At 39.3% G+C, this 14,004-nt stretch overlaps 1 protein-coding gene across 2 annotated transcripts in view; it reads left to right on the forward strand.

Moving 5' to 3' along the window:
- The window catches only part of parga (poly (ADP-ribose) glycohydrolase a), a 33,792-nt gene extending 20,855 nt beyond the window's left edge, over positions 1–12,937 (forward strand). For both annotated transcript variants that reach the window (XM_084735867.1, XM_084735868.1), the window contains exons 13-18: positions 621–768; positions 6,638–6,716; positions 6,881–6,989; positions 7,572–7,677; positions 9,405–9,533; positions 11,315–12,937. In XM_084735867.1, coding sequence (XP_084591993.1) covers positions 621–768; positions 6,638–6,716; positions 6,881–6,989; positions 7,572–7,677; positions 9,405–9,533; positions 11,315–11,496 — 753 coding nt within the window. In that variant the 3' untranslated portion in view covers positions 11,497–12,937. The remainder of the gene's footprint in view (positions 1–620; positions 769–6,637; positions 6,717–6,880; positions 6,990–7,571; positions 7,678–9,404; positions 9,534–11,314) is intronic.
- The last annotated feature ends 1,067 nt before the right edge of the window (positions 12,938–14,004 follow it).

A 14,004-nucleotide genomic window follows, 5' to 3' on the forward strand; every position in this document is an offset into this window, starting at 1 on the left:
TCAATACATTTCAGTTCAGCAATTCTTGTTAATTATTGGCTGATAAATACACAGATATGATATATCTCCAAACAATATATCTCTGTATATATAACACATGCATGCAGATTTTATATCACTATACTGCTCACCATTAATTGTAGATTTTATTGGTACTTGAACAGTCTCTTTAGATTTCATGTGTGTTGTTTTGCTACAATTTCCTGATTTGATTATTTACAAGCAGGAAGCAGTGCAATGATCCTTAGACATTTATCTGTGTTAAATGACCATGGTCGGTGACAGATAATAAGGAAACACTAATAGAGTAATTTGTCCAAATAATGGGAGTGACAGTAGCTTAACCTCACAGTGCTTCTCAACTGCACTGAATGGGCAGGGCAAAGGGGCAATATATTAACACGGTTAAATCAATTGTTTTGTTGTGAATATATGGCCTATGGTTGTAACTTGCACACCATGCACAGATTGAGTTTGTCATGTGTTTCACAGTCCCTTTTGACAATTCAAGAGTGTTTGGGAGCAATGATGAAAGCTGTTAAAAGAAGAACATAACATTATTGGGCCATTTTGGTTATTCGTTCTTATATCTTCTTATATCCATTCTTTGATTTCATCAGGTGGACTTTGCAAACAGGCTTGTAGGTGGGGGAGTAACAGGACATGGACTGGTCCAGGAGGAGATCAGGTTCGTCATCAACCCTGAGCTCATCGTCTCTCGCCTCTTCACTGAAGCTTTGGAATACAATGAATGCCTCATCATCACAGGTATATATGTAGTTTCTGCTTTGTGTGGCATTAATTACTGGGACCCTTGTACACCTTTGCCTACTTTATTCAGAGTTCTATGTTTCAAGACTTTCATTTGACTAAAACGGCTCCCTTGTGGTTTACCTGTCTTTGCTTCATCGAGAGATGAAATAGAAATAAAAATGTGTTATGCACAAGGGTAAAATTGTGGCTTCCCATTAACAGAAGAGTCAATTGTTAACATGAAAAAATGTAATTGAGTATATATAAAAACACAGAACAATGTGAGCATTATACAGTAAGTCAAGAATTAAAAATCATTTGAGTAATGGCATATGAAGTAAAATACCTTTTACACAAGTACTTGGTTGCCAGTTATGGTGGTATGACAACACTCTGATGTGGCTCTTGTGTAGTTGGAGTGTCAACCAGTCTCTGTTTGGGAGTTCATGAGCAGAATCTCAGTGGAGAGTGCCTGGTTTGGTGATCTCAGGATTGCCTCTCTGCTTTTTTTTAGAATGATGTACAGTAGTTTGTATGGCTTTATTGGACCATGACCTCTAGAGTCAGCACCTCCTTTCAGTTCAAGGCTGTGTTGGTTATTGTACCAGACTGTTAGGGTGAAAATGGAGCTGAGCCTGAAGGCCAAAGTTCATCTGTGTTCCAACTCTCACTGAATGTCAGTGAGCGCTGGGCAGTGAATGAGCGAAAGCATTAGCCTGCGTGTACCAGTGGCTGAAATTATTTTCCTTTGCAGAGTGTCTGGTCTAAAAAAAAATTGTTCTTGGCTCAATGCGAAGTAAGGTGCAGAGGCAAAGCACAGCACAATCGGCCATGTCTGCCCGGCATTCAAACAGCTAAGCTAATTTTAACACAGGATTTAGCTAGGTTCATAAGCTATTCCTATTCCCCCGTTTTGTAGCCCCATGTGACTGCTGACATTTGGCATGCATTCATTTACTATTTCACTTTTCTTCCATCACTCTCTTCCTCCCTTGTGTCACTTCTGGGTATGTTGGTTGTTATTTGAAAGGTTGGTGGCAGCGGAGGTTAAAGTTGTAATAATCTGAACTTTGAGCACAGCACTTGTGGCAATTTTGAGTGGTGCACCATGCTAAGGGTAGTGCCTCTGTATAGTTGGGTGCAGCTGCTCTCCCCATCGAAAAACAATGGCACAGCCAGCGCAGAGTGGTTTTACCACTGGTCATGTGTGGGTACATTTAGAGACTGGGAGGAAACCCCGGGGCAGACCCAGAGCCCTCTGGAGGTATTACATGTCCCATTTGGCTTGAGAATGCTACAGGATCCCCCAGGAGGTGCTGTAAGATTTGGTTAGGGGTGAAAGACGTCTAGGCTACCTTGTTTATTCCACTAACACTGCATTTTAGACTCAGATAAGCGTCAGAAAGTGGATGGATAGATGGTTATTTTACAATTTTTGCCAGGCTGTTTCTCTTCTTGGCTGTAATACCCATAACACATTTGTGGTGTCTCTTACACATGTACATGCACACACACACACTCGCATACACAGTAATGTCCTCACACAGATTTTTAGGACAGGTTATTTATAGGATTCCACCCAATTAAAACGTTCTGTGACACGGTGCCTGTTTGCCCACAGTGTGCATGGTAGAGCAGGCAGACAGTGTGTTATGGCTGCCACTGTGGCAGCAATCTCATCTGATCATTAGGATCTTGTGGATCAATAGTTAGAGAAAACCAATGTCAAAACCAAAGGCTTTTAGACCTTTAATTGATAGGACAGGAGAGGAGGAGAGAGAGTCTGGGATAGACATGCAGCAAAGGTTTGGTGGGTTTGGACTGTTGGTTTGACAAAAGAAAATGAGGAATTTTTTGACATTTTATAGACTAAACAAATAACCAGCAGATTAATAGATAAAGAAAATAATTGTTAGTTGCAGCCCTGGCGTAGTGTCCCTACTCATTATCCATGTACTGTATGATTACAAGCCAGAAGTAAATACCAATACAATGCATGCAAAACCAATAGCCCTGCCCATGTGGTGTTCCCACTCTGTGAAGGCCATCTTATGTAGCGGACCTTTGTTGCTTGATATTGCTTGTTGTTTTGTTGACTTTTCTCTTTCTCCTACAGAAACCACACACATCTGTGTCTGTTCTAGTATCACACTTTATGTAAGCTAATCTTGTGTTGTTTTTGTCTCCTGAGTTAATTTATCTTGTTCATTGAGCCCTGTGTGTTTATTGGGCTTCATTCATTTTTTCTCCCCGTTCTTCCATCCCGTCCGAAGGTAAATCCATTGCATTGATTCACTTGGGACTGCCCAGTTATCCTTCATTTCTCTCCAGCAGAATTGCTCTATTTTTCAACCTCCAACTCACTCTGCTTCGGTCAACCCGTCTAAGCGTTCTGCCCTCTCACTCGCCTCCCTCCTCCTCCTCTGGCCATCCCACTCTTTTTCCATCCTCACAGCAGTACCTCGCCCACCAGCACTGGTCAAAGTACGGGCAAGCGCTGATTAAAATCATGGAGGCACGAACTCAATACTGCGTGCAATTACTGTCAGAAAAATCTGAAATAAAAAGATAAATGACACAACATGAACACCTATATGATTTGATTCAATCAAATGCATTCATACCTACCTAGTGTTATTGTATTATTGCATTAAGCTTTATCTCATTACCACCCTCACTATACTTCAAAATGGCCTTAATTGATTAATTAGTCAATTGATTTATGCCCACTTCATATTTATTTAATTGCTACTTTATCTTGTCTGCTTGTCAAAATGCAAACCGGCTTGTCCTGGTTGGTGCCTGTATTGCACTAGAGCATTAAAATGGGCCTTCACATTTGCCTTTGATGATACAAGAGGCATACAAAGATTGACATGAGGGCATGTGTTATAACTTGGCTGTGTGTGCAGAAACTCAAATATAAATGGCGCTCCCAAATGCCTGCATTTTATTGATTCTGTTGGTGCAGTCGTCCCGGAGCTTGTGCCAGACAAGAGAGACACATGGACAAATAAAATATGAAGAGCGATTGCATGGTCTGCTGGACACCCTCAGCACACTCTATTTGCTATACATTGCTTGTTGCTTATAAGCTCGTTCTAACAGCAGAGTTATGACAGTGTTCAGCAGAGGCGTATGATGCAGTACTTCTAGTTGTCATTATAAATTACTTTTCATTTTGCCAATGATGAAAACTACGGTGAGATTTTCAAATCAACAAATTTAGCGCTGCTGGTAAGACCACTAAACAAACGCACACAACCAGTTCTGTTCAGTCCATGTTAAAATCGACCTCTGTCTCATTCTGTACCTTCCTGCTGAGCATGAAAGCATTATCTGTCTTGTATGGCGCCACGTTGTCTTCTTTGAAACTCCCATTTCTTCCAAGTCACCTTCAGTGGTTAGTCACCGCCCTCCTTCCTGCCTCCCATCATTCTGCCTCCCTCCCTCTTTCCCTCCTCCTCCTCTCCACTTAACTTTATTACATTTGGACAGAAAGGAATTTATAGCCCAACTAAGGTCATTGCTCCACTAATGGAATGGGCCATAGATTCATTAAAACCTTGCAGAATATTCCTTGCACGCATGCAGAGTTTCCTCTTAAAGTCTGTCTCTCTATTTTTATCTTTATCTTTTGTCTCTCTTCCTCTGTCTTTGTCTTCTGTCCTGTTAATCATATTTCTTTGTCTTTAGAGTTGTCCTAACATGGGTCTTCCCGTGCATTTCGAACTCATGCGTCACATCAGTTTTTGTTCATAGGCATTTTCTGATTGGAAGTTAGAGGTCCAAGATGTAATCTAGTGATGGAAGCCTGTATGCGAGGAGGCTGTCATGGGCACTTGCCAGTATAAATAGGATCAAGGTGAATGAGGAGGAGGAGGAGGCGGACCGCTCTGATGATGGAGAATGTGATATGGGTAGTCTATTGTTTGACGTTAGGAGTCGCTCGTGTTGTAGAAAGTACTTCATTTGACTGGCTGGACTTGCGATGACGCAAGACGTTTAAAATAAATGTTCTTTTTGTTCTCTTTGCCAAGTCCTCACTCTACATAGAACCATAATTCTCATTTGCCAATTTGTTCTTTCATTGTTGGGTTATGTCCTGACTGCAGTACGGGCCATTTGCATGAATCATGCTTAATCATCGAAAGACACAAAGAAAATCATTGTTCATACTAGGACTGCACAATTAATTGAAATATTATGTGCAATATCCAAATCATAGAAGCTGCAATTTTTTTGATAAAGGATAAAATGTGACAAAATAGCATTATTATGTAGCACTGTACTGCTGCAGAGATGGCAGGGTCTATAAATCTTGTTGTCTAGGTGTTTGTTTGGTACAGACCCCAGCAAATGTCAATCATCATGATATTAATAGTATAACGGTGTTTTTCAGTGGAAATGAACATCATGATGCAAAAATGATCATTCCAACCAGGGCATGAATTTCGTGGGGGCCGTGGCCACAATGGCCGCCGTGCTGCCTCAGTTTGAAAGCGGTCAGGACAGAGAGTGTGTTAATATGGACAGACATGTCAATGTGACCTAAACTGTCTTTGACTATGAAGCATGATGTTACTCTACAATTCTATAGTTTACACTACAGACTGGAGTCTCTGTTAACAGCTAAATCAGTGTTTCTATACAAACATTACTGCTGTCCATGTGCTGTGTCTTGCTATGGAAGCCCATTACCTCCATTATGATGAAAAAAAAATGCTGTAAGTCACTGTACTGAGAACGGTTCTCAAATTAATGATTTACCTCACAATAATGAGAATAACAAGAAACTGTCTCATTGCTCTGCAATGACTGTTTTGAGTAAAAAAAAAAAATCTTATCTTTAATCTTATATTTATTATGATGATTATATAGACCGACCTCTGACTGATATCCAGTTTTCCTCTACGCTGCATTAACAAATAAGGTGAAAAATGAATAACAATAAAAACATCCATAATTTTAAATTCATTATTATTATTTTTTTTTTTGTTTGTTAGCCTTGCTGCACTGCCAAAAGCTGTGGCCTTGCCCCAAAAATGATGAAATTCCAAGCCTGATTCCCACTAATTGGGATTCATTTCACAATTGCAATAATAATCACAATTTGATTTTTTTTTTTTTAACCATATCATGCAGCTGTCATTGACGCTTAGAGTTAAACTTTATTTTACAGTTGCAGGATTGGTAGATGGTCCATGTTTGAAATTGAGTTTTGTTATGTTTTATAACTTCTTTTCAACTAATTCTTTCACAGAATTTAGCATTGCTTTGAAAATACTTTATAATCATGAGCTTTCCTGCAAACCTCTCTCACTCATCCAGTACATACAGGAGAACCTCAAAGGCTATGTTAATCACATGTTCATTGAAGTAACTTCCTCACACCTAATGCATAATGTATGGAGCCTTTAATAGGCATCATTTTCAGAATTGAGTGCAGCTGTATTTGTAATGATGAATGATGAAATTGTTCTAACTCTGAGCACATAGCAGTCCACATTATAAAAAGGCTAATGTCTTGGCAACAGATGTGTGTTACTCTGAAAATTAAAGAAGTGTACAGTGATATTTCATGTTTCATGCAAACATTTTGCAGTTGTGGCCAAGGTTAGCATCTTCTGTTCTAACCATTTCTTCCTCTTACAGCTGAAAGCTTTTCATTTCAACCCCCAAAGCGGATTACTTATTAAATCAATGGCCTTTATTTATGACAATCCAATACAAGCTGATACTGTGTACTCACATGGAGAGCACAGAAAGCACTAAATTTGATTTAAGAAATAAGGCGCTGAAGCAGATTTAGCCCCACTGTGTGCTCCAACTGCTGAATACTGAGTAATGTTATTTTTTCTTTTTACTTTCTTTTTTTCTGTAGGTACCGAACAGTACAGTAAATATTCTGGTTATGCTGAGAGTTACAAATGGAAGAACAGCCACAAGGATGAGACACCCAGGTAATTTTTCCTTGTTTAGTACAATTTAATATTTTGGGATTGTTTTCTTTTGATATGTTAAGTCAAAAATATTTAATCCAGTGAGAAAAGGCTTGAGGGAAGATGGAAGGATGTTTCCAAGTCACTGTCAAGCCCACACTCTTTCTTTTTTCTTTCATTTCCAGGGATGACTGGCAGAGACGATGTACAGAGATTGTAGCCATTGATGCTCTTAGATTCAGGCATTTCCTGGAGCAGTTTCTCCCTGAGAAAATACTCAGAGAACTTAACAAGGTGAGACAGAGAGATGACCAAGTCTGTTTGCACGGTGATTGAGAAAATATAGTTATACACAATATTATATTATATACAATAGGTGTGAAAGGACGCAAGCTGAAATGTCAACTCCTGGTACCTTCCAACAGTAAGAGACAGATAGGATAATGCTGGACATTATGATGTTTGTTATTCAAAGCTTGTGGTGATGAACTTTGACATATGGTCAGGTAGGACTTGGTGATCTGTAACACCATTAAATTTGGCTCAGGGCTACAAACAGGTTATCGGTCTATATGACACAACATCTATATATAGGACTGGTCCTGTCATTTACTGCAGTCTTTTCTGTTGAGGAATCAGGCAAAATATGATGCGCCTGTGTGCACTTATGAAGGCTTTATTGCATTTTCTTATTTGCTTATGGTTCAACCTGAATTATACTCAATCTTAATAGAGCACATTCTTAATGGAATTATTCATTAATAATATATTGTGCAAAGAGTTCATAGAAAAATAAAAATCTTGGGTCCTTTTCTCCTCCTCCTCCTCTTCCTCCTCCTCCTCCTCCTCCTCCTCCCCCTTGTGCATTTATCCCAGGCATACTGTGGGTTCTTCCGAAGTAACGTCAACAGCAAGCACCTCTCTGCAGTAGCCACAGGCAACTGGGGTTGTGGAGCTTTTGGTGGAGACACACGGCTCAAAGGTATCATTGGCTGAATTGTATACATGCATCCAGATAGGGGGAATGAAATGACTGTATGTGTGTAAAGTAACAAGTATTGTTTTTGTAATGCACAAGAGCTGAAATGGTCTTATTACTACAGTATGTCAGAAAACATAGGCCATCGTCTAATGACAATTTAACTAATGGATCAATAGCCAGTGTTTCAGGGTCAGGGCCAAGACTTTCTCTTCTGTGTGTTTACATTCAGATTAGCAACTTGAGACATGAGAATGGAGTTGGAAGCTAATCTCATAAAAGATTTAAGAAGCTAAATTTCTAATAGGCCCTGGTTCCAAGACTGTTTACCTGCATGAAACGTAAACATGTTCAAATGTGATTGGTCAGTACTGCTACTTCAAATGGAAACCAGAACACTTTGGATTCCAAAATCTTGTCATTTCCCTACAGATTCTGCATTGATATTCAGTAGAAATGTTTTGATACCATTTTTCTTCCCAGGTCCGATTCCAATGCCTGAAATTTGCATATCGGCCGATACCGAGTATAAAAAATATATATGTTATAACATGGATGTAATTTTATTGCTATCATTGTATGGCCTGGCTCAGGTTTAATCCTTTTTAAAAGTTGAACAAATACCATAGAACATGACTTCACTATTCTGTGTTGCACTGTTTGTCCCATCCATGAACTATACAACACACTTCACCGAGGCCGGCCTCTCTCAAACCCCTCTGGTCAATTAGCAGCTCTCCCAGGGTGTCACTCACCTGATCCTTCCCTCCCTTTATTGATCAGCTGACACACATTTATGTTTTCCATTAAAAGGGCAATTGATTACAGGAAAGGGACACCATAAATCCAGGCTGACGCAGGTCTCTGCGGGCTTACACAACATCACTCTTTATAAGCAGGAGCCCCTTAATGTCCGCTCGAGTACACCACACTGCATATTTTGACCAGTTGTGCTTCGGGTCAGCATAAGAACAGTGTTATGTTTGTTCATACTTATCATACTACTAGTTACTAAAGGAGCTTCATGGAGGCAGTGCTGTGCTAAAACCCACATCTCCACATAAATGTCCTGCATTATGGATGCAAATGAGAGTGGAGTAACGTGGGTGTGTTTGTATACAGTTTAATTTAGAAGTGAAGCTGTGAATTTCCTCTGCAGCACACTATGAATAGATCCACTGGACGTGTGACAGAGTCCCTGAGGATGATATTAGCTTCCGGGGACCCCCGCCCATTAGCCCTGGAATTTGCATAGCTGGTATTTTTAGAAGGCAATAACTGTATTTTACATTATAGTCCTGAAGCTGACTCGAGATGTGGTAGTTACATAACGACTGAGCTGTTATGTTGTTGTAAAGATTACAGACCGTTTGCAAATGATGGCTTTCTGTGTTTATTAATCTGGAATCAATATCCATTCTGTTAAATATTTAAAGGTCTTAAGGCCTAATTTGCGAGGGCTAAAAAGACTGAGTGCTGTTGATGAGGCTATGCTACCAGTTGTGGATTATTTACTCTTCTGATACAAATTGCCCCTGTCACTTGTGTTCTTTTCTGCCCGAAGCCGTGCCTTATCCAGCTTATTGACCAATTACTTAGTTCCCTCTCTGTATTTTCAGTGGTCAATTACACATTTATGATTTCCTTCTGAGACTGAAGGGTACTAATGATGCTAATACTGTATATCATGCCTGAATTTCCCTTTAGCGTTCCACTTCTCTCTTTTTCAGCGCTGGTTCAGTTGATGGCTGCAGCGGAGGCCGGGAGAGACGTGGCGTACTTCACATTTGGAGATGCTCAGCTCATGAGAGATGTTCATGAAATACACACTTTCCTCACTGAGAAAAAAGTCACAGTCGGTAAGACTTGCACGCAAAATATTTTTAGTTTTCATTGTAGGGGGTTACACTTTCCATCCACACTGCAGTCACACAGATATTATTTTGTCAGGCAAGCCTCTGTTGAGCTCTTTTGTTTAAAACCACATTTATTAACTTTTAACAATGTAGTTATAAGAAAAGACTTACACAGACTTAATAAAGTATAAATAACAGAGGCAAAGAAAAGACAAGACCTTTTAACCTTTATTCATCATTGTTCTAACAAGCTATCATTTTTTTGTATTATTCATGAAGTCTCATAACAAAAAGTTGCAATCTCTTTGCAATCCCACATACAGTGAAAAAATGTGCCCTTAGGCTGTTCACGTTCAATACGAATGTGCGGAATATATATATATAAACTGATGTAATTTGGCTGGTGTTATGTAAGGTTGAATCATATTGAATTGTAGAAATCTTAATCTCGTGTTTTAGTTTTTAGCACATATCACACCCCAGTCATTTAAGAAATATATCCTCCTAAATATCTTCCTTCCAGACTTTGTTACTGTCACAGTAAATTACATAATGAGTAGGAGTGTTGATGATAGCAGCCACTGGTGGGATTGTTGGGCTCCTGAGGCTCGTATAGCACATGGAGGTTGTCCTTGTTGGCGTCATTACAGGGACCGTGTGCATAAATAACAGAATGCAGTCCGTCCGTATGTTAAGTTATTCCACCTTATGGGCCATCTCTGCTCCTCAGCTCATCCATTCAGCCTTTGCTGCAGAGTGGATTACTGCCTGAACTGACCCCAGCCTCTCCCCTCCCCCCTCTTTTCATTTTTCTTGCGCTGACATTTATTGAAGCCTTTCAGAGAAATTCCCCTCTAGCCATCCATTTCCTAAAGTGGAGCTACAGAGAAAAAGCTCACGGCTTGTGTGCGTGTGTATGTGTGCGTGATTTATAAATGAGCCCGAACACGCTTTCATTAATCTTCGTTTTTTTTTTTTTTCTTCAGTTACAGTTTCTGTCTCTCTTCCTTGTCCCTTGACTCTCAACCTGTTTGTCCTTTTTATCTGTTCCTCTCACAATGAGCTATTTTTTTATTATCATTTCTTATTTAGAGTATATCCTGTTAAAATTGTATGTCTTTGCTTAAGTCAATATGATTAACTGCTTAATGGCCAAAGGATCAGTACACAGGTGTCTTACACCTTTTCTAAAGTCAAATTGACGCACCTTTCAAGCATTTTCAAGCTTTTTCCAGCACCTTACAGTTGTGGCAAATGACATATTTATAGACATATATATATATATGCTCAAAAAGGTCTTAAACAAAAACAACCAAAATTATGTGTTGTGATAGGATTCTAGAGAAGTGTGACAAATTAAAGGAAAACACAACAAAGTTTCATGTGTCAAAATGTGTCACCTGTACCTAAGTAGATTTTGCATCCTTTATGACCTTGCTAAGCCAATATCAAACAATCACTTATTATCCTCAGGGGGAGATCATGTAATTGCTTCCATGTGTGTCTTTATATTTCTTTATGAAAAAAGCAAATTATTCAGCCAGACAGCGATTTATAATGAAAGTAATGCAGCTGGAATTTCAAACACTGTCCAAAATCCAAGCACTCATTTTTTTCCCTGTCAGAGTTTCTGTCTGTCTTGCTTGTTCTTCGTCTCTCAACCTGTTTGTCCTTTTTATCTATTCCTCTCAAATCCTGTTTTATCCCCCCTCCATATATCTTCCATCCCTTGACCCCTGCACCCTCACCCTCCCTCTCTGCACCACCCTCCTTCATCCTTCCAGGGAGGCTCTACAACCTTTTGAACCAGTACTCCAGTTTGGTGTGTAAGAACTGCCGCACGACTCGACCTGACGTCAGTCTCTACAGTTTCATCTATGAGAGGGTCTCTTCTCACGCGACCGTTGATTCCCGGGACTCTGCCAAGGACTCTGGGATGTCTCCTGTAACATCAGACTCTCATTAACTCTGGGAGAGTTGCAACTTAAAGCTACTACAAGGACTTTTTTAACTGGTTATGAAACAGTCTCAATTCATCACTGATGCCTCCATATGACCTACATAAGTTAACTAGACCATCAGCGAGACGATAATAGTTGTTCTTGATACCGGCCATGGGGTTGGATTTTCCCTGAAATGAGATGAAATAAACCTGTATTTACATTTTCAGAAGTAAAGTTACAGTGAGTAGTACGTTAGCCAGTTAGAAAGAAGCAGGGGGAGAGGTAATTTTATTTTTTACATAATGTTTTGTGGGTATTATGGTGGAAACACTACCAGTATTGTCCACAGGGGCCTCCAAAATCAACAAAGCATGAAAGTTTCTTGTAGTAGCTTTAACCTCCTTCCCCCTGTCTCTGTGTTAAAAGAGACTCCAGGTTCAAAAACCTCAGCGTGCTCTTGGCACTTTTGCTAACAATCACTTTCTCTCTCTCTCTCTTTCTCTTTCTCTCTCTCACACACACACTCCCTTTAAGTTTGTGCTCCCAACACACAAACTACCAAAACACAGTTTTGCCTTTCTCGTCGGTGGTATTATAGGAGCCTTGTAGTTTGTCACCAGATGTGGTGAAATGTTTCAGAGACTTAGAGCAATAGTAAATCCTGGTTGCTGTTAGGCCTTTCTTTAGTCTAAATGTGATGTGGAATTCTTCTGTTTTTACATACTTATTACAAATATGGCCAAATATTCATCATATGCATGGTTGTGGTCACTTTTTGTTATTGATAATCCAGGACATGATTGTCTTGTCCGATATTGTGTTTGCTACTTTTTTGAATGAGTTCTCTATTTAACCATACCCTATACCCAGGCTGTGGTGAGGTTCCTGAATGCAGAGAGATGATGAGATGCCATACTGTAGTCTATGCATGGGTAACATTTATTTATCAAATATTCTACAAATATATGCTGCTCTTTTATATCCTCTAGGATGTCGATGCTCAACACACATATTGTCCTTATTTTAATATCAGCCAAAACACTATTAATAAAATGGTCACTGGTATGAAAGGAATTTCAGATGAAACAGATCTGATGAATTTATGGTCATTTTCATCGCAGACCATTTATTCTATTCTGAGTCATTTAATCATTTTCAGATATATTCAGTGTTAAGCACAGTATTGCTACTGTATATACAAGTAAAGGGGGGAGCAGATAAAGAAAGAATTGCACGCAAAATATTATTTTTGTTAATGTTTTTACTCAACATTTACTTTGGGGGTGTGGTTTTTTTTTTGTTTTTTTTTTTAATTATTTTTCTGATTGACAGTGTGGGTTTTATTTAATAATGGGTTCATAGATAGTCAAAAGGCTGTAAATGTATTGCATAGTACTGTACTTTAGGTTTTTTGGTTGTACTCTTTTTATTATAATTTCTTAATTAAAGTATATCCTGTTAAAAACACTATTCTCGACCCACATCAGTGTGATTTGCCGCCTGATTGCCAAAGGATCAATACACAGGTTCCTACAGCTTCTCCAAAGTGAAATTGGGGACTTTAAAAGCATTTTCAAACTTTTCCAGCAATTTAGCAAATCTTGCAAGTAAAACTCACACATTGTCAGTCTTTTCTTTACATCAAGGTAATGTAATTATTCATAGATCATCTATAAATAACAGATTTTGAGAGGTAATTCATTTGTATACACGTTTCTAACTGTGCCTTGGCACCACACATTTGCCACTTAATTTCATGAAATCATACATTATTAAATCATTTGAAATGTGATTGATTTTTGTGATAGCACGTGTACCAAGGGGCTTTCAGACAAATTTGATTCTGCCTCCAAACATGCTTTATTAGATGAATTAGAGCTCCTAAATAACCTCATGACGTGGACTTCCATAAATGGTGTATAGGCTTGGCTGTGGTAAGTGGATTACACATTATCTGCTTCTCCCGCTCTTTGCACTGAGCCTCGGCATTGACCAGACGAGCTGTGGACTCGTGTGCAAAGTCAGTTTGGTTTGGCTGTTGATGCCTGCTCGGTCGCCTGGACATGAACTTTATTGAGGTTACTGGATTCAATCATTTATTTGGACATGGAACATGGGCAGAATAATGCGGGGAAATCCTACAAATGAATAACCAAAGTCAACAAGAAACTGTTATTCACATTTCAACCACAATTCATGTCACCAGAAATAGGACGTTAGTGAATTGTCACTTGTTTAATTTTCCCATACACACCATGTTTCAAACAGCTGCTCCACTTTTATCCTGTCTAGTGATGTAATTATTCTAAACAGGATGTAATTTAACACCAAGCCCGCAGTGTTACCAAGCGGCGCAGGTCTTTTCATCGATGAACACTATTAATAAAACACCAGAAAGCAACTGGTCTTCACTCCATCTCTGTCAGGCAGCAAAGTCACTACAACAAAATGGCATTTCAGTTCATAATTGCCTGACCCTCCGTTCTCCAGGTCAGTCAGAGAGCAGCAGCAAACACAAATGCAAATAATGA

Source organism: Lutjanus erythropterus, chromosome 14 (assembly GCF_056507025.1).
Source record: "Lutjanus erythropterus isolate fLutEry1 chromosome 14, fLutEry1.hap2, whole genome shotgun sequence".
Taxonomy (NCBI): Eukaryota; Metazoa; Chordata; class Actinopteri; order Lutjaniformes; family Lutjanidae; genus Lutjanus; species Lutjanus erythropterus.